The sequence below is a fragment of the Schistocerca piceifrons genome, chromosome X (genome assembly GCF_021461385.2).
Source record: "Schistocerca piceifrons isolate TAMUIC-IGC-003096 chromosome X, iqSchPice1.1, whole genome shotgun sequence".
Taxonomy (NCBI): Eukaryota; Metazoa; Arthropoda; class Insecta; order Orthoptera; family Acrididae; genus Schistocerca; species Schistocerca piceifrons.
Genome location: NC_060149.1, coordinates 246,007,248 through 246,027,424, shown reverse-complemented (window position 1 = coordinate 246,027,424; position 20,177 = coordinate 246,007,248). Strand labels below are relative to the sequence as shown.

Genomic DNA, 20,177 nt, shown 5'->3' with positions numbered 1-20,177 from the left:
CCGCATTCCTATTTTCCTATTCATTATTAAACCTACTCCTGCATTACCCCTATTTGATTTTGTGTTTATAACCCTGTAGTCACCTGACCAGAAGTCTTGTTCCTCCTGCCACCGAACTTCACTAATTCCCACAATATCTAACTTCAACCTATCCATTTCCCTTTTTAAATTTTCTAACCTACCTGCCCGATTAAGGGATCTGACATTCCACGCTCCGATCCGTAGAACGCCAGTTTTCTTTCTCCTGATAACGACATCCTCTTGAGTAGTCCCCGCCCGGAGATCCGAATGGGGGACTATTTTACCTCCGGAATATTTTACCCAAGAGGACGCCATCATCATTTAATCATACAGTAAAGCTGCACGCCCTCGGGAAAAATTACGGCCGTAGTTTCCCCTTGCTTTCAGCCGTTCGCAGTACCAGCACAGCAAGGCCGTTTTGGTTATTGTTACAAGGCAAGATAGTCAATCATCCAGACTGTTGCCCTTGCAACTACTGAAAAGGCTGCTGCCCCTCTTCAGGAACCACACGTTTGTCTGGCCTCTCAACAGATACCCCTCCGTTGTGGTTGTACCTACGGTACGGCTATCTGTATTCATCATGTGTGGGACTAAAACTGTCTTGTCCCTGGAGCTGTTCCCTCATATACTAAAGAAGATAGGAATCTAAGGACGGTCATAGGAAACAACATACTGCAACAGAATAACGCGCTCCTTTGAGGTACCGACAGGACAGAGCCCAAACAAATTCCATTCCGTAGCTGCAGGCCTTTGGTTGCGAACATGTGGTAATTTCATTGGTCAGCCCTGTCTGTAGCAGAAGCATTGGAGAATTATTGAGAATTGGGAGGACGTCCCAGGAGAACTGACATTTGTCGTTGGATGACTCCTCGTGAGTGGCTCGGATTGTCTCTCAAAGAAGGGGAGACAGGAGGAACTAAGGAGAAACTTCATTCGCTGCTAGTGAGAAAAACACTTCCAATTCTGCTCGCAGGCTTCGGTATGGGAAGTAGTCATTTCACTTTGCAGCTCGAGCTGGGGTCTGATGTAAAGTTTGCGTTAGGCAGCTTTTTTGGATTCAAAGGCATCGTATCCAACACAGTGGCCGTCGATAGCCACACTGGTGGACAACAGAGCGACGCAGTTAAAAACTGGTAAGATCTGCAATCGGTTTCGGCGTGTTTTCGTCGCAATGTACTCAGTAAACGTTAGAGTGTTAAAGAGTAGGAGGAACACGCCCATTTGGCGTGCATAATTTTACAAACTCAAATTTTGGCAGTCACTGTATTCAGATCACGTAAATGGATCAGTATGCTAATAATGTAGTACACTACCTAGCAGTTCCTTGGCTTGAATCTGCGACAACCTTAATTACTTGTAACTGTTTTATGTTCTTGTGAAAATTTATCAGTGAACAGGATGTAATTAAACATGTTTGTTTTGTACTTCAATGCAACTACTGCACTCGTTTTATGTGAGAATTTATGATAAACAATAGAAGTTTACGATTTATTATTATTCTGAAGTCAGGAACATACAAATTTACAGTAGCCATACACATAAATAAATTAGGCACTCGGTCGTAAAACATGGTATCTAACAATTTTTGCCAATTGGCGTTTTTGGCAACGTCGGACTCAAAATGGTTCAAATGGCTCTGACAAGGGAACCTCCCCATCGCACCCCCCTCAGATTTAGTTATAACTTTGCACAGTGGATAGGCCTTCATAAACTGAACACAGATCAATTGAGAAAACAGGAAGAAGTTGTGTGGAACTGCGAAAAAATAAGCAAAATATACAAACTGAGTAGTCCATGAAGGACATATGCAACATCAAGGTAGACGTCAGCTCAGGAGTGCTGTGGTCCCGTGGTAGCGTGAGCAGCTGTAGAAGAAGAGGTCCTTGGTTCAAATCTTCCCGCCGGTGAAAATTTTACATTCTTTATTTTTGCATAGTTATTATCTGTCCGTTAGTTCATTGACGTCTCTGTTCACTGTAATAAGTTTAGTGTCTGTGTTTTGCGACCGCACCGCAAAACCGTGCGATTATTAGACGAAAGGACGTGCCTCTCCAATAGGAACCGAAAACATTTGATTGCAAGGTCATAGATCAACCGATTCCTCCACAGGAAAACACATCTGATATATTCTATACGACACTGGTGACGGCATGTGCGTCACATGACAGGAATATGTTGTCGACCCACCTAACTTGTACACTTGGCGAATGGGTAAAAAGATTCTTCTACTTTGCCCGATTTAGGTTTTCTTGTGGATGTGATAATCACTCCCAAAAAAGTGATGAAAACATAAGAGTTTGTCACATAAACTGAAAATAAAAAATTAAACTTTTCACTCGATGGAAGATTTTAACCAAGGACCTTTAGTTCCGCAGCTCCTCACTTTACCACCAGACCACGGCGCTTCTGCGTTCCCAGCGTCCTAGATGTTGCCTATCTTCCCATGAACTACTCAGTTTGATTATTTTGCTTATTTTTTCATAGTTCCACACAACTGCTTCCTGTTTTCTCAATTGATCTGTGTTCAGTTTTTCAAGGCCTATCCACTGTGCCAACTTATAACTTAATCTGAGAGGGGTGCGATGGGGAGGTTCCCTTGTGAGCACTATGGGACTTAACATCTGTGGTCATCAGTCCCCTACAACTTAGAACTACTTAAACCTAACTAACCTAAGGACATCACACACATCCATGCCCGAGGCAGGATTCGAACCTGCGACCGTAGCAGTCGCGTGGTTCCGGACTGAGCGCCTAGAACCGCATGCCCACCGCGGGCGGCGCAACGTCGGACTCCTTACAGCTGATTTCACAGGTTGGTGAAGGAATCTGTGGGAGATGTGTACGTTGTAAGAAATTATGTTAGTACTATGTTATGTTAAGTGACAGCTGACTGCAGGTAAAACATTGTAAGTAACAAACATGGCGGCCCGACACAGTCTGTTCCGTAGTGATGAGGAACTTGAATCGAAAGTTTCGAGCGCTAACAATAATTCTGACTGCAGTTCTTCCTGTAATGACGAAGATGAAAGCCCAGAGTATTATCCTGTTTATGAGAGCAAACAAATCGGATGCAAAGTACTCCTTAAAAAGGTAAGAACAGACGCCTTTATTTCTTAATCCGTTTGAAGTAAAAGATGGTATGTACTGCACTTACCAAGTTTTACTGCCTGTTGCGTATTGAAACTTTTCAAAAACGGAAATTCTGAACGTTCCTTTCATCAAATATGAACTGAGTACGTGGTAACCAAACTTCGTAAAACATAAACACAATGCATTATATAGAAATAACCGAAATAGGTTTCATTTTAACTCGCAAATTATAAATATGTGCGAAGGTGACCACGGTATCTACTAGAGTTACCTTGTTTTACACCCTCTAGGTTAAATCACATAGGATTTTTTCTATTATCATGGTGTAACTCAGCTCTTCATAAGAAATGTCTACCTGAAACGAAAACGCAACACTTTTACCTTACGTCCTGTAGTGTAGCGACTTAAGCGCTTGACTACCAAGGCAAAGGTCACGAGATTGAGTCCTGGTCGGATCACGAAGCGTTTTCAGTTAATCTGCGGACCGATCGTTTTCAATAAGATACGAATTACGCCAGATACAGCCGTAGTTCAGCTTCCGCGATGAACTGTAGATCCCTTCCCTTGCAGGTTGGGGATACGGGAACCTCCCAAGTGGCTTCAAGTTGATAGACTAGCAACAGAATCGGGAGGCACACGAGATTTTTATTACTATCCCTTGCACTTTTTTTTTTAGGAAGAAGGGTAATGAGCTTTTCGATACAAGTATTCCTTGTTTTGTTTCAGAAATCGACCGCGCTCAATATCAACAAGGATTGTGAATCGGAACCATGTACCGGTAGGTCTACAACCAACAGTCATGATGAAAATAATGCGGATGTAAGATCACCTACTGCTTCTGGAAAATCTAATCCACCTAGTAGAGTCCGTTATGCAGGATCGTCGGTACCTCTTGAACAAAAGGATACTGTAGATGATCAGGAAAAATCAAACAAAAAAGGTAGAAAAAGGAACCGTGGGGTAAACCAACAGGAAACAAATAAAAAATTAAGAAATTTAGGTGAAAGCTATTTGTCTTATCGAAGAAAAGGAAATCCACAAGCACATCGAGAAGCAGGCCCAGATTGCCTTTGTAAGAAAAAATGTTTTTCAAAGATTGATGCTGACGAACGACACTCGGTTTTTGAAGAGTTCAATAGAAGCCCTTGTTCAATAGAATGGGAAACTACAACATCGAAATCGCTTATCTATTTGGTCTAATAGATGTTAAAAAAACTGCCAGAAGTACGAAAAAGAGTGGATGTCCCTCTCAAAGAAAATTTACCATTACCTACAATGTCTTGGTTGAAGGGCAAAAAGTAGAAGTATGTAAAACTGCTTTCCTTAACATCCACGGACTGCAAAAAAGTAGGGGGAGAGTCGAAATTTAAAAGAAAACCAATAGCGCTCATACTCCACCATCAGATAAAAGAGGTGCACATGGGCACCACAAGAAAAAGTATTCAGAAGTCGATATAAAAATGTGCATACTTTTATATCACAACTTCCCAAATACGAAAGTCACTACACCAGGCGCAAAAATTCTTATAAGATGTTTATGTCTATGGAATACACAGTTAAACGTTGTTATGAAGAATATACTCAGATCTGTTCAGAAAGTGGTAGCAGTCCTGTATCTTCAGACAACTTCAGAAGAATATTTACGGAAGAATTTAATATAGGATTCAAGTTTCCTAAGACAGAGACATGTAAGGACTGCGACTCAATGAGAATTGAACTACAATAAGCCGAAAACGATAAAAATGACGCTGGAGTCCAAAAAATTGGACACAAAATCGGGAGACACCACCTACATGCTGCTGCCAGCCAAAAAGTTTTGCAAGTGGCCCCAGAGGACAAAGAAGCCCTTGTTCTAACATTTGATCTCCAACAGGCGTTGCCCATTCCAAAATTATCGACTGGACCTGCATTTTACAAAAGAAAATTGTTTTGCTACAACCGCAGCATTCATGATTGCTCCAATAACGTAGGGTACTTTTATTACTGGGACGAGGCTACTGCTAGGAGAGGAAGTGATGGAATTGCAAGTTGCATATTTAAACACTTTACCGTGAATGACATACAGTGCAAGAAACTGATAGTAATATCAGATAACTGCTGTGGTCAAAATAAAAGCTGGACAATAGTCGCTCTCTGGCTTAAATTATTGGCAAGTGGCTGTGTAAAACGTGTTGAACATGTTTTTCCAGTAGTTGGACATTCTATGTTGCCAGCAGATAGAGATTTCGGCCGAGTAGAGCAGTATGTGAGGGATCACATTCAGTACGTGTACTGTCCCGAGGAATGGGGACAGATCTTCAAAAACGCTCACCTCCCATTAATGTGTACAAAATGTAGCAGGGAGATTTCTTTCAAGTTTCTTCACTGAAGGCATTGTTTAGAGCACCCAAGAACGTAATTGCTGCGTCTGTCAAACTTCTGTTGGTCCGCGAAGAACCAGTCTCTGACAGTTTATAAATCATATTTCGGATCTGGTGAAGAAATATTGAAGCTGAAAGGTCGTCCTCTTACAGAAGATTTTCTGGGGAAATTTACGCACCTCTTCCACTGCTGTATAATACATCAATACCAGTCAATAAGGAAAAATTGCGCGATGTCCTCAGCCTGTTCAAGTATATTTCAAAGGCATATCACGGATATTACACGAGCTTAGTTCCTGAGTATTAAATGTAAAACTATTGTACCTAAAAACTACTAATAAAACAATTGATAATGCAACTTTCGGCTACTTTATTTTATTTCCAATGTGATTATCATGTTGAAACGTCCCCTTTGAACAATTATACATGACTGTGCTTAAACTGACACAATATTTTTAGCGCAACGCAATCTGACTTTCAGAAATCCCTACAAAAGAATGGCCCTGACTAACATTAACCTATGCATTTCACAAATCGCTTACCTCAAAAAAATCTTGGTTACTCGAACTACTGCAATACAGCGAGCGCCACTACTGCCAGCTAAACAAAAGATTCAAACTACGGAAGGCACTAACTACTGATAGGCATATTTAGCAAATAAAAGATTTTAATAGAGAACAAACAATGTATTTACCTTAATAGTCATATTATATATAGCAGTTCATGACAAATTACAAAACTCCGCCATCTCTCTCCCCACATCCACCACCGCGGGCAGCTCACCTCCAACTGCGCAACGCTACGCGCTGTTCACATCCAGCTGCCTAACACTACAATGGCGAGTATTACAACAATGCAAAGCAGCCACAGACTGCACACAGCACAGCCAGTGATTCTCACACAGAGCGCTACATGGCGTTACCAATAAGAAAACCTAAACAGCCTACTTACATAGCCCCCATGCTCCCCACAAAAAATTTTACAAATTGTTTTGGGCAGTGGGCACTAATGATTTGATAAAATTTTCCATAATTACAATAACAAAGAAATCAAAGGCACACGCTTATTGATACAATGTTGGTCAAAAGCTAAAATTTTATCACAGTCTATAAAGACAGTCCTGATTCATCACAGTAAAATTGCAGTGTTTTTCTCAAAGTCTGAGCAGTAAAAGAAAATGCACACGGAAGTAGTGGCTTTCCATGCAGTCTTGAAGAAGTAGTGTTGTCCTTCCAACGGAAAGACAGTGCTGACTCTCGACATGCAGACAAGTAATGGGTGACAACAGAGCAAACCCACAGCAGAGTCATTCGAAGTTTTGAAGAATATTGGTAGGTAGGTCATCACAGAGTAGACCCACTGTAGTCCAATGCAGTCTTGAGGAAGTAGTGTTGTCCTTCCAACGGAAAGACAGTGCTGACTCTCGACATGCAGACAAGTAATGGGTGACAACAGAGCAAACCCACAGCAGAGTCATTCGAAGTTTTGAAGAATATTGGTAGGTAGGTCATCACAGAGTAGACCCACTGTAGTCCTAATAGAGAGTATGGTATTGATGGGTCACCAGAGGTGCATACCCACTGCAGTCCTTGTAGAAATTATGGTATTTGTGGGCCATCAAAGATGCAGACTCACTGTAGTTCTTGTAGAGATAATGGTATTGGTGGGTCATCAAAGATGCAGACCCACTGTAGTCCTTGTAGAGATGGCCAGCAGCCATCTGTTGTGACTGTGCAAGTGCACAATCACCATTGATGAGTCTTGCAGATAATATAGCAAGTCCATAACCACCACTTGTGCACTCACAAAGTTTTTGGAATTGTCCTTAGAACCAGCAATGCTGTTATCCCGTCCCTTGCTGAATTATTAACACACGTGCAAACACTAACAGTCCCTACCTCTCACATATTGTCCATATACTATGGCCAACAGAAACGTGTGCAGTGAAATGTAACTTACAAGTTACTTAATTTGATGAACTGGTGTCAATTACAATTTTATAACATGAGAATACAATTACAAAGGTACAAAATACATCATTAAAGAACATAACAATACAGATAACATATGTAGTACATGCTTTACAACAGAATAGAAATAAACATATACATCAATGTTACAGGAATTATGAGATAAGTAGATACATAAAAGATCATAATAAATTTTGAAACATCAACTTCACACATGAGCATTAAAACAAAACAGAATAAATAATGTCTAAGCATATTTACAAGGTAAATAACATATTATTAATGCAAATTATATTTGAGGATAACAGTATTCCTCATCATAGTGAATGTACCTTAGTACTAAAAAAATTCCACAGCATAAATCGTATTAGCTTAACACATAAAGACAGGAAGAACACAAATATACAAGGATACATAAACACATAGCGGAATAATACAAAAGGAATGACAGGGTTCGTTTTCAGGGTAACATTTGGTACTGCAGTCCTACCCAAAACTTCATTCCATAGATCTTTCGTCTTATTTCAACATTTGTTTCCACCAAAAAAATCCTATCCAAGCATGCTTTCTGTATTTACATGTTCACATATTTCTTACCTCATTATTTATTTTCCATGAAAATCCTACCTATACCTGCTTTCTATACTTTTTTTGTATAACTTCTCAATGCATTTCGTCCAATTCATCGCAACTCATTCTCTTATATAGTCTACCCCCTCTTAAGCTAACTTAAATCTACCGAGCTCAGATGCTAAACTAAGGGACGAGGCAATGCAGCAGCACAAAACAATTAACACAAACAGCAATGACAAAATATTCAAATTGGTCAAGCAAGCATCAATATTACAACTAATATTACGCAATGAGCAGCAAACAAGAAAAATAAATCAGTAGTAAAACTGGCTTAACAGAGTAATGTAAAGTGAAATTTAGTAACACTATGCCTGGCAAACAGCAGCAGTAAATGCTATAACTAATACCTAAGCATGGCAAAGATCAAGCAGAAAAAATATTACACTAAAGACAACAATGCAGACAAGGGAAATGTCTATTCCCATCTTAATGTCTATGTAATTAAAGTGGTGCACCACAACTATTTCTACAAAAGAAATTACCAAGTACTTTAAAAGAAAATTACATATGCAGTTATTGTTATCAGTCCCTTCTTATTGTTCTTTCCATTCCAAGAGCTCCTTTTTCGACGAATGTGGATCATAAAATAGTTATTTAATAGATCTGTTGACAGAAAGTGTTCACATTAGCAAATGCATCTAAGTTTATTTTATAAAACTAATGCTGCAACACAGCTGGAAACCAGATATTAAACAAAATGAGCAATCTCTCAACTACAAAGACAATAGATGTAAAATGTTTCTCATCATTTCATTAGGCATTTTAGTAAATATCATAAATTAAGAGCTCCACAGTGTAATCATATGTTTTCAAGTTCGAGCGTGTCGTATTTGCGATGCTTTCTACAAAGGAATGTCAATAGCGAGGATAATGACCTCTTTTTTTGTGCACCTAATGGCTTTCTTTTGTCAGACGTCTACCACTCAGCTGGGCACCCAAAACGCATTACGCCAAGGTCACTTACCTTTCTTGCTGAAATATTTACGACGGCAGTTTCTGCTACAGTGACAGTCTCATATAAAAATATTTCACAGGTCAAGAATTTGGGTTACAAATCTGTAGAAACAAAATCTTATTGACTATAACAGTGTCCAAAAAATTTTCGTCGGCATTGTAATACATTCATGCATTTACATACATTTCATAACTCGTAAAGTACGATTCTTGGTTTCCAACATCCTTTTTCACAAACCAGAGTCCGTAACCACTACTCATTATTCCTTACCTTATTACACATATACATATTCGTCGACACTTCTTCAATATTTCATCATAGCAAATACGTAGCATAATCAAATTCCGCATATAGCATCAGCTTATTGATCATAAACATACATCAGCAGCATAATACACATCGTTGTCGTAAAAATAACATCATAACACCTCAGTCAAATCTCAAAAACGTCGTTGCTTCCTCCAATAGTTTCAAAACCTAAAAAAATTCTCTGCTCATGTCAAAAGTGTCATCTGCCTCAAACGCACTTTAAAAATCATAATCCCATACCAAATACATCATTCAAAGCTCTCATAGTATCACAATGGTTCCGAAAAAATATGAACAGTTTACAAAGTACAGACAAAATACAGTTTCATAAGTGTGAAGTTATCCAACTGTGTAATTACGTAAACATCTGTCACTGATATAGTAAAATAAATGTTTGTCTCTCTCACTTAAATGATCAGATAGCTGTGTAATTTGTGTGTTAGAGAAATATGGTACTGATGTGTAAAGCTGTATAAGGAAATACCATATTAGCTAGGGCTCCTTGTGCTTGCCAAACATATGGTACACAAAGTAAGCGTGTACCCCCCTGAGGATTAATGTAATTATACCCTCAGGTGTTACAGATTACAGCAATGGAATGAAATATATCACGGAAAACCCTTGTATCATTGTACTGCAAATATCTTAAAAAATGCATGTTTTAAGTGCGAAATTAATCACTCAAATACGTGTCCTGTAGCGCTAAATGTGCGTCTTGCAGTAAGATAATCTCCGTGGAAGTGTCGTAGTTATCGTCCTCCGAAAGCCAAGTTCTGCAGAAGCCAATGTACTTACCTCATCATAAACGAAAGTGAAATGGTTTGCGTATAGATATCTTACTTATTACGCTTATTGTTGTGATGAAGAAATTACTGTGCTGTAATGCATTGTTGTGCTACGGAAAAGGCTGTCTCATTGTAGCTATACCACAGAAGTTACCACTAAAACATGTTTTACTTTCCAGAATAATGCAGAAAAACTGTGCAGATATGAAACAGAAACACCGCAAAAGCAACATTGTAAATTGTCACTCATTAGTAGCGTCGTGATAAAATCGTGTACCTGTCACATAAACTAACCACTATGTCATCTGGTATCTCACTGAAAGTACTTTAAATCCAGAATGTATTTTCAAGTAAACCAAAATGTTGCATTAAAATCTCAGTAGCAGTACTGGTAAATGTTCTAAGTATGTGAACCTTATAGTCGTTATGTAACCTTGCAACTAACAAGCAAGAATGAACACACACAATAACACTGTGACGTCTGTTCACTATAACAATGCATTCGTAATTTCTGTTTAAAAATGTTCCCTAGGTTCTAGACTGGATATTTAACTTCAAACATTGTTGCATGTTAACAGTTTCTTAAGTCTGACAAAGCATACTAGAAATGTGAAGTGAAAAGTTTTATACCAAAGACTAAGTTAAAAAGCAGATTATCTCCCAATAAATGGTTTTACATGTGAAATGTAGTGTAAACCTTTACTCTTCCTAGTGCACAGAGTTTCAACTTCAAAGCAATTATCATGTTGTATACATCGGTAAAGAATGCTAAAATTTTTCTCAAGGCTAACGTCTTATGTTATTTTTCTCGAAGCCAGCGGGCGCACGCGGCTGCCTGCTGTGCGAGTCATTGTCTGTCTCTTTGTTGGCGCGCGCCGTTATTGGGATTAGGAGACCTAACTTCTACAAATTCACCTTGCCCAGAGGGCCCAGCCCTGTTTAAATCCCGCCAGTTCTGATGAAATTCAGGTGTGTCGTTATGATTATATCGTCTGTCGTCATGTCGGTAGTTCCTGTAGTTTCTTTCTTGTCGGTTAAGTGGTGGAGAATTTCTCCCTGAATTATCACTGCACGGTGGACCATTGCGTCTGAAGTTATTCTGTCTCCCTTGATAATAATTATTTTGGTTCCCAATTTGTCTGTTTTTCTGATTGTCTCTGTGGTGGTCACTACCGCAGAGAGTTGATATTTCCCTGTAATTATTACTACTTTGCCAACGGTTGTCATACGGGTGGTGTCTGTTTTGGTCATGACATGTGTTGTGAGAATAGCGTTGTCGTCTCCAGTTATTATTTCTGTCATCGCGGAATTGTGACGGATGTGACCTGTAATTGTTGTGCTCCTGTTTTCGCGATCCGCGAATGTCAGTGTCAATTTCCAGTTCTTGTAAGAGCCCCTCAAAAGCTTCAATGTCGTCTTTGCAACGTCCTGCCAAAATAATATGCTGTAAATGTTCAGGTAATTTGATTAAGCAAATGCGGATGAGTTCTGAGGGGCTGTATGGGTTTGAAAGATACTGATTCTTATGCAACATGTCTTCAAAATATTTCACAAGACTGGAAAATACAGATGGTTCGAAATGTTTCATCATTATGATGCCATGTTTTACTCGGTCTTGTGTGGCTTGAGACCAATATGCTGAGAGGAAGGCATGGTAAAATTCTCCTTCACTGTGGCAATCGTGAATGACCGATCGCATTCTTACAGCTGGTTCATTCTCTAAGTAGTCACACATAAATTCTAATCTATGTTCTAATGACCAGTTGGGAGGAAAACAATGAGAGAATTGATGGAGCCACGCTTGTGGATGAATGTCGTTGCCAGAATTCTTAAATGTTTTAAATTTACGTGTAGTACTGAACAGTTTATAGTCAAAATCATCATGTCGGCGAGTAGTATATCTGTCATTGTTACGTCGTGTCGGCGGTTCCATCTCAAAATTCGGTGCACCTTGCCAATTTCTTTCATAATTTCCGAAGTGTCCTGTGTTATTATCTTGTGGGTGTTCCATATTTCTAAGTCCCTCTTCCCGTGTTGGAGCGCGAGTGTCCTCTGAAATATGAAATTTGGCAGGGTCGCCATATGAAAGGTCCCCTTCAAACAATTATACATGACTGTGCTTAAACTGACAAAATAATTTTAGCGCAACGCAATCTGACTTTCAAAAATCCCTACAAAGAATGGCCCTGACTAACATTAATCTATACCTTTCACAAATCACTTACCTCACCAAAAATCTTCGTTACCCCAACTATTGCAAAACAGCAAGTGCCACTACCGCCAGCTAAATAAAAGATTCAAACTACAGAAGGCACTAACTACTGATAGGGATAGTTAGCAAATGAAAGATATTAATAGAGGAGAAACAATGTATTTACCTTAATAGTCATAATATATATAGCAGTTCATGACAAATTACAAAACTCCGCCATCTCTCTCCCCATATCCACCACCGTTGGCGGCTCACCTCCAACTGCGCAACGCTACGCGCTGTTCACATCCAGCTGCCGCTGCCCAACGCTACAATGGCAGACAACAATGCAAACTAGCCACAGACTGCACACAGCACAGCCAGTGATTCTCACACAGAGCGCTACGTGACGTTACCAATAAGAAAACCTAAACAGCCTACTTACACAGCACACCCAGTGATTCTCACGCAGAGCACTACGTGGCGTTACCAATAAGAAAACCTAAACAGCCTACTTACATAGCCCCCATGCTCCCCACAAAAAATTTTACAAATTGTTTTGAGCAGTGGCCACTAATGATTTGAAAAAATTTTTCATAATTACAATAACAAAGAAATCAAATGCACACACTTATTGACACAATGTTGATCAAAAGCTAAAATTTTGTCACAGTCCATAAAGTCAGTCCTGATCATTCATCATAATAGTAATTACAGTTTTTTTTCACAAAGTCTCATTAGTAAAAGAAATTGCACATAGAAGTAGTGGATTTTCATGCAGTCTTGAAGAAGTAGTGTTGTCCTTCCAACGGAAAGACAGCAGAGCAAACCCACAGCAGAGTCAGTCGAAGTTTTGAAGAATATTGGTAGGTAGGTCATCACAGAGTAGACCCACTGTAGTCCTGGTAGAGATTACGGTACTGGTGGGCCATCAGAGGTGCAGACCCACTGTAGTCCTGGTAGAGATAATGGTATTGGTGGGTCATCAAAGATGCAGACCCACTGTAGTCCTTGTAGAGATGGCCAGCAGCCATCTGTTGCGATCTGTTGCGACTGTGCAGGTGCACAATCACCATCGAAGAGTCTTGCGGATAATATAGCAAGTCCATAACCACAACTTGTGCACTCACAAAGTTTTTGGAATTGTCCTTAGAACCAGCAATGCTGTTATCCAGTCCCTTGCTGAATTATTAACACATGTGCAAACACTGTCAGTCCCTACTTCTCACATATTGTCCATATACTATGACCAACAGAAATGTGTGCAGTGAAATGGAACTTACAAGTTACTAAATTTGATGACCTGATGTCAATTACAATTTTATAACGTAAGAAAACAATAACAAAGGTACAAAATACATCATTAAAGAAAATAATAGTACAGATAACATTTGTAGTAAAACAGGCTTTACAAAAGAAAAGAAATAAACATGCATATCAGTGTTACAAGAATTATGACATAAGTACATACATAAAGATCAGAATAACTTTTGAAACATCAACTTCACACATGAGCATGAAAACAAAACAGAATAAATAATGTCTAAACATCTTTACAAAGTAAATAACACAGCATTAGAAACATTCTACAACAGAACAACATCAGCTAAACACATAAAGACAGGAAAAACACAAATATACAAGAGTACACAAACACATAGTGGGATAACACAAGGAAAGGACAGGGTTTCTTTTACTGCAGTATTTTGCAAACAAAACTTTCTTTACTTCTCGGAGGTCTCCCATCGTTCTTCATTATTTCCCAAAAGTCCTATCTATACCTGCTTTCTGCACTTTTTTCGTATGACTTCTCAATGCATTTCATCGCAACTCATTCTCTTATATAGTCTACCACTGTTAAGCTAACTTAAATCTACTGAGCTCAGATACAAAACTAAGGGACGAGGCAATGCAGCAGCACAAAACAATTAACACAAACAGGAATGACAAAAAATGCAGATTTGCAAAGCAAGCAGCATAAATTACAACTAATATAAGGCAATGAGCAGCAAACAAGAAAAATAAATCAGTAGTAAACTGGCTTAGCAGAGTAACACAAATTAAAATTCAGTAGCACTATACCTGGCAAACAGCAGCAGTAAATGCTATAACGTATACCTAAGCATGACAAAGCTCAAGCAGAAAAAATAGTACACTAAAGACAACAATGCAGATAAAGGTAATGTATAATCGCATCTTAATGTCTATGTAATTAAAGTGGTGCACCACAACTATTTCTACAAAAGAAATTCTGTGTCCCTCATCCCGTATTGGGGCGCGAGTGTCCTCTGAAATACGTAATTCTTGTATTACCTGTGTCAGCTGATCTTGTACTTCCCGGATTTCTCTTTGGTGTTGCGTATTAATTTGATTCAGATTTTGTTTCAGTTTCCTAATTTGTTCGCACTCTTCTGTCTCATTAAAGACTACCGGTTTTGCGTCATTCAGATTATCATCTACCTTCGTAGATAAATTATTTAGCTGATCCGAAAGTTCATCTACATTCTCTGATAATGAACTAATTTCCTCCATGTGTCTTTCTGAACCAATTTTCAGAGTATCTACTGTGTCCTTTAAGTTTTCTTGAGTTTTTGCAAGTTGCGTAACCGAATCGGTATATGCAACTGAGTCAATTTTAGCTTGCAGGGTCTCATGATTTTGATGAACAATAGTTTGCAGTTCTTTTATGGCTGCTTCGTCATTCTGTAATGCATTTTCATGCCGCGAAAACATAGGTTGGAAATGCTCACAAATTTGTGTTTTTACGTCATTACAGACTTTTTGACATTTCGATTCGATGTTATGTAACTCAGTAGTTAAATCTTCACGTGTTTGTTCAATCGTGGTGTCTAACTTTTGAAGATTTTGTTCCATTGTGTCTAACTTTTGAAGCTTTTGCTGTGTTTGTCTCTGATTTTGTTCCATTGTGTCTAACTGTTGCTGTGTTTGTCTCTGATTTTGTTCCATTGTGTCTAACTTTTGAAGCTTTTGTCCCATTTGTTGCATTAATTGTAATAACAATGCACTGGTGTCTGAAACATGTTCCTCAGTGCTATTCGGCAATGCATTTGAACCGGCAATATTCGCAGTTTGAAAAAGCAGAAAATGTGTCTTGACTTATTTGAAAAAAGGGTGAGGACGCAAAACCTGAATCTACAGTATTTGCAAGATTGTGTCCTGTCATTTCGGATTCCTGAGGCAAGCTGTTGCCGACCGATCGATCGATAATGCTTCCCTGTTCACTAATTGTTTCACTGTCTACACCATTGTTTGCAGCCCGCTCCATTTCCCTATGTACAATTACCAAATTACTACTTTGAACATTAGTTAATTCATTACTCGGTGGCGCTAACACACTGCTTTCGTCTTCACTGTCATTTCTCAGTTTACTTTGGAGCCTAGTATTACGTTTTTCACACGCCATTATTGTCACAATATTTCACACAATAACACAGAAAAACACAATTTGAAGAGCAACAATAAGAGAACACATTAACATAGTACTGAAAATAATATCTCGTTAATTGCAAGCGCAGCTGCGAAATACTTGGTGCAAATCTACATGCATGCCACAACTGTTTTACTGTACAACAATGAAAGACTGCAACTACAAAGGAGATTCTCTCTACAATTACGCACTAGCAATAAACAATAGCTACACTAACTACACAAACTACAAGAAAAAATCAGAAGATTCCAGTGAGGTATCATCGGCTAAGGGTCGACATATGAAACGTCCCCGTTGAAAAATTATACAGGACTGTGCTTAAACTGACACAATATTTTTAGCGCAACGCAATCTGACTTTCAGAAATCCCTACAAAAGAATGGCCCTGACTAACATTAACCTATGCATTTCACAAATCGCTTACCTCACAAAAATCTTGGTTACTCGAACTATTGCAATACAGCAAGCGCCACTACTGCCAGCTAAATAAAAGATTCAAACTACGGAAGGCACTAACTACCGATAGGCATAGTTAGCAAATGAAAGATTTTAATAGAGAACAAACAATGTATTTACCTTAAGAGTCATAATATATATAGCAGTTCATGACAAATTACAAAACTCCGCCATCTCTCTCCCCACATCCACCACTACTGGCGGCTCACCTCCAACTGCGCAACGCTACGCGCTGTTCACATCCAGCTGCCTAACACTACAATGGCGAGTATTACAACAATGCAAAGCAGCCACACACTGCACACAGCACAGCCAGTGATTCTCACACAGAGCGCTACGTGGCGTTACCAGTAAGAAAACCTAAACAGCCTACTTACAATGTTACACCACTGCACTGTAACCATCCTGGTAAGGTTCCGTCCATGTGGTAACTGCCATGTACCAGAAGCAACATTTAACGTCAGTTGGTGTGAAACATGGTATCTGGCAGATAACAAAGTAGCTATGTCTCATACGTGAATGAAAAATATGGTATCTACGGAAATATTTCCTCTGATTTTAGTTCTTATATTCGCAAACAAAATGTTATGAGGAGCAGATAAGACGAATTTTACTTTTCAGTACACATGATTATCTGCGCAACATAATTATGTGAGTTTTGTTAGAGCAAACTATTTGATATTTTCCTCAAAACTTAACAGCCGATTTCCCGTAAGTTTTCATTTTATTGGTTACCGTGTTTTACGATCGAACGCCTCAAATATACAGGGTATCCCAGCTATCTCGTCCACCCAAAATATCTCTGGAACAATAACAGCTATTGGAAAACGACTTTCACCGGTATCAATGTAGGGATGCGGCCCATGAATGTACATATTTGGAAACATTCTAAAACGAAAGCATATGTGTTTTTTAACACAAACTTATGTTTTTTTAAATGGACCTCCTATATTTTTTCTTCAGCAATCCATAGCATGACAAAGCACATACACAATGGCGTTGATTGCATCGCAATATTCCCATTACATCCCGAGATATTGAAACGCGAAGTTGACGCTTGAAACACCCGACATGCGCTGCTAGCGCACGTCCTGAGGCTCAGGCGTGAACCACATGCTGCCCGTAATCGTGATGTGATTGACATGTGTAATCACACCTCCATACTTATCAAGAGGGACACTTACTTGTCAATCACATCGCGATTACGGGCAGCATGGGGTTCACGCCTGAGCCTCAGGACGTGCGCTAGCAGCGCATGTCGGGTGTTTCAAGCGTCGACTTCGCGTCTCAATATCTCGGGATGTAATGGGAACATTGCGATGCAATCAACGCCATTGTGTATGTGCTTTGTCATGCTATGGATTGCTGAAGAAAAAATATAGGAGGTCCATTTGAAATAACATAAGTTTGTGTTAAAAAACACATATGCTTTCATTTTAGAATGTTTCCAAATATGTACATTCATGGGCCCCAGCCCTACATTGATACCGGTGAAAATCGTTTTCCAATATCTGTTATTGTTCCAGAGATATTTTGGGTGGACAAGATAGCTAGGACACCCTGTATATACAGGTTGTCCCATTTAGACCGTTGTGCAAGACAATGCTGCAGCCAATGATTCACACGTGCCAGGCCAGCCTCCACCAGCTGTCAACAAGACTGATTTCTGTGAACAGGATATAGGACAGCACCACAGCAGTTGACCAAGTTCAGTTTGGTTCAGTTCAGTTCAGTTGGTCGTGGGCTGGAGATCATACCACATCGCATTTTGCCTTGCATACTGTGTGTTTTTGTGTTAGTTATTTTACTGTGAACCTTGGACTTTGATTTTGGATGGCACTTCAGGACTGACTCAAGTTATGTAAAGATACATTTACTGACTATTGCTCTTGTGCAGATCTCTGACGGGGACAGTTCGCTGCTCTGATACTACTAACCACTTGTCTTCCTATGGGGCTGTCAGCTACTGGTTCGTAACCCTTGAGTGGGCACAACATTTTTTATAACACGAGCAAGCGCGTGACGTACTTCGTACACACGTCAAGGATAGCTGTCTTTATGTTACCAAGGTAAACACAGATGAGCAATATTACACTTTAATCTTAGTTTAATTGAACAACAATAAAACACTAACATTATACTAGCCAAATTTCTGTTTAATTAAGCAATAATAAAATAAACTTTCATAATATCGCTTTGGTCCCGCGTGGAAGTTTTGCCCCATAACGATGATCCACTCGAAACATTAAAGAGCATAGTTGCATCATGTCCCAGACAACTTTGAGTCTACATTACTTAACTCTGAGGCTACATTACTTGTTTCTGAGGGCGCCAAAATTTTGTGGAGGGCCTTGTTGTACTCTCGGTTTCGCTTTTTGTCTTATCCATGCTTCATACCGTATGGAAGTGATGCCTACGCGTAGCTGTTATGGTACTTGCGTACAGACGCCGTTGTTGCTGACGCCTCTTCTGTCTCCGCAGTCGCCGTCGTCACACCTAAGCCATGTCCCCGGTGCACGGCGATGTGACAGCTGGTGCCGGTGTTGTTGCCAATATAAGCTGCGCTCCGCTTGGCCAGTACGTTGACGCTTGACACTCAGACGCGGCACGACGCGGCCCGAGTCACTGAATAAATAAACATTGGCTGGTGGCCTCTGCTGTAGGCTACAGTCTCGACCCAGTTGTGGTAGTATGCTGAAGGCTTCGACAAAGCTCGCCAAGGCAGTTGTTTACAACGCACGGTTGCCAACTGAGTGATTAGGAAATGACGTTTGAACTTTGATTTCCCTCACTGAGTACAAAGACGATCATAGAGGAGTGCTTATACACTCTTGGAAATTGAAATAAGAACACCGTGAATTCATTGTCCCAGGAAGGGGAAACTTTATTGACACATTCCTGGGGTCAGATACATCACATGATCACACTGACAGAACCACAGGCACATAGACACAGGCAACAGAGCATGCACAATGTCGGCACTAGTACAGTGTATATCCACCTTTCGCAGCAATGCAGGCTGCTATTCTCCCATGGAGACGATCGTAGAGGTGCTGGATGTAGTCCTGTGGAATGGCTTGCCATGCCATTTCCACCTGGCGCCTCAGTTGGACCAGCGTTCGTGCTGGACGTGCAGACCGCGTGAGACGACGCTTCATCCAGTCCCAAACATGCTCAATGGGGGACAGATCCGGAGATCTTGCTGGCCAGGGTAGTTGACTTACACCTTCTAGAGCACGTTGGGTGGCACGGGATACATGCGGACGTGCATTGTCCTGTTGGAACAGCAAGTTCCCTTGCCGGTCTAGGAATGGTAGAACGATGGGTTCGATGACGGTTTGGATGTACCGTGCACTATTCAGTGTCCCCTCGACGATCACCAGTGGTGTACGGCCAGTGTAGGAGATCGCTCCCCACACCATGATGCCGGGTGTTGGCCCTGTGTGCTTCGGTCGTATGCAGTCCTGATTGTGGCGCTCACCTGCACGGCGCCAAACACGCATACGACCATCATTGGCACCAAGGCAGAAGCGACTCTCATCGCTGAAGACGACACGTCTCCATTCGTCCCTCCACTCACGCCTGTCGCGACACCACTGGAGGCGGGCTGCACGATGTTGGGGCGTGAGCGGAAGACGGCCTAACGGTGTGCGGGACCGTAGCCCAGCTTCATGGAGACGGTTGCGAATGGTCCTCGCCGATACCCCAGGAGCAACAGTGTCCCTAATTTGCTGGGAAGCGGCGGTGCGGTCCCCTACGGCACTGCGTAGGATCCTACGGTCTTGGCGTGCATCCGTGCGTCGCTGCGGTCCGGTCCCAGGTCGACGGGCACGTGCACCTTCCGCCGACCACTGGCGACAACATCGATGTACTGTGGAGACCTCACGCCCCACGTGTTGAGCAATTCGGCGGTACGTCCACCCGGCCTCCCACATGCCCACTATACGCCCTCGCTCAAA

General features: G+C 40.6%; 1 protein-coding gene across 1 annotated transcript in view; it reads left to right on the top strand.

Annotated features, from left to right (window-relative positions):
* The first annotated feature begins 2,940 nt into the window (after positions 1–2,940).
* The window catches only part of LOC124722289, a 36,812-nt gene continuing 19,575 nt past the window's right edge, over positions 2,941–20,177 (top strand). The window contains exons 1-2 of the mRNA XM_047247474.1: positions 2,941–3,111; positions 3,838–4,051. Coding sequence (XP_047103430.1) covers positions 2,941–3,111; positions 3,838–4,051 — 385 coding nt within the window. The remainder of the gene's footprint in view (positions 3,112–3,837; positions 4,052–20,177) is intronic.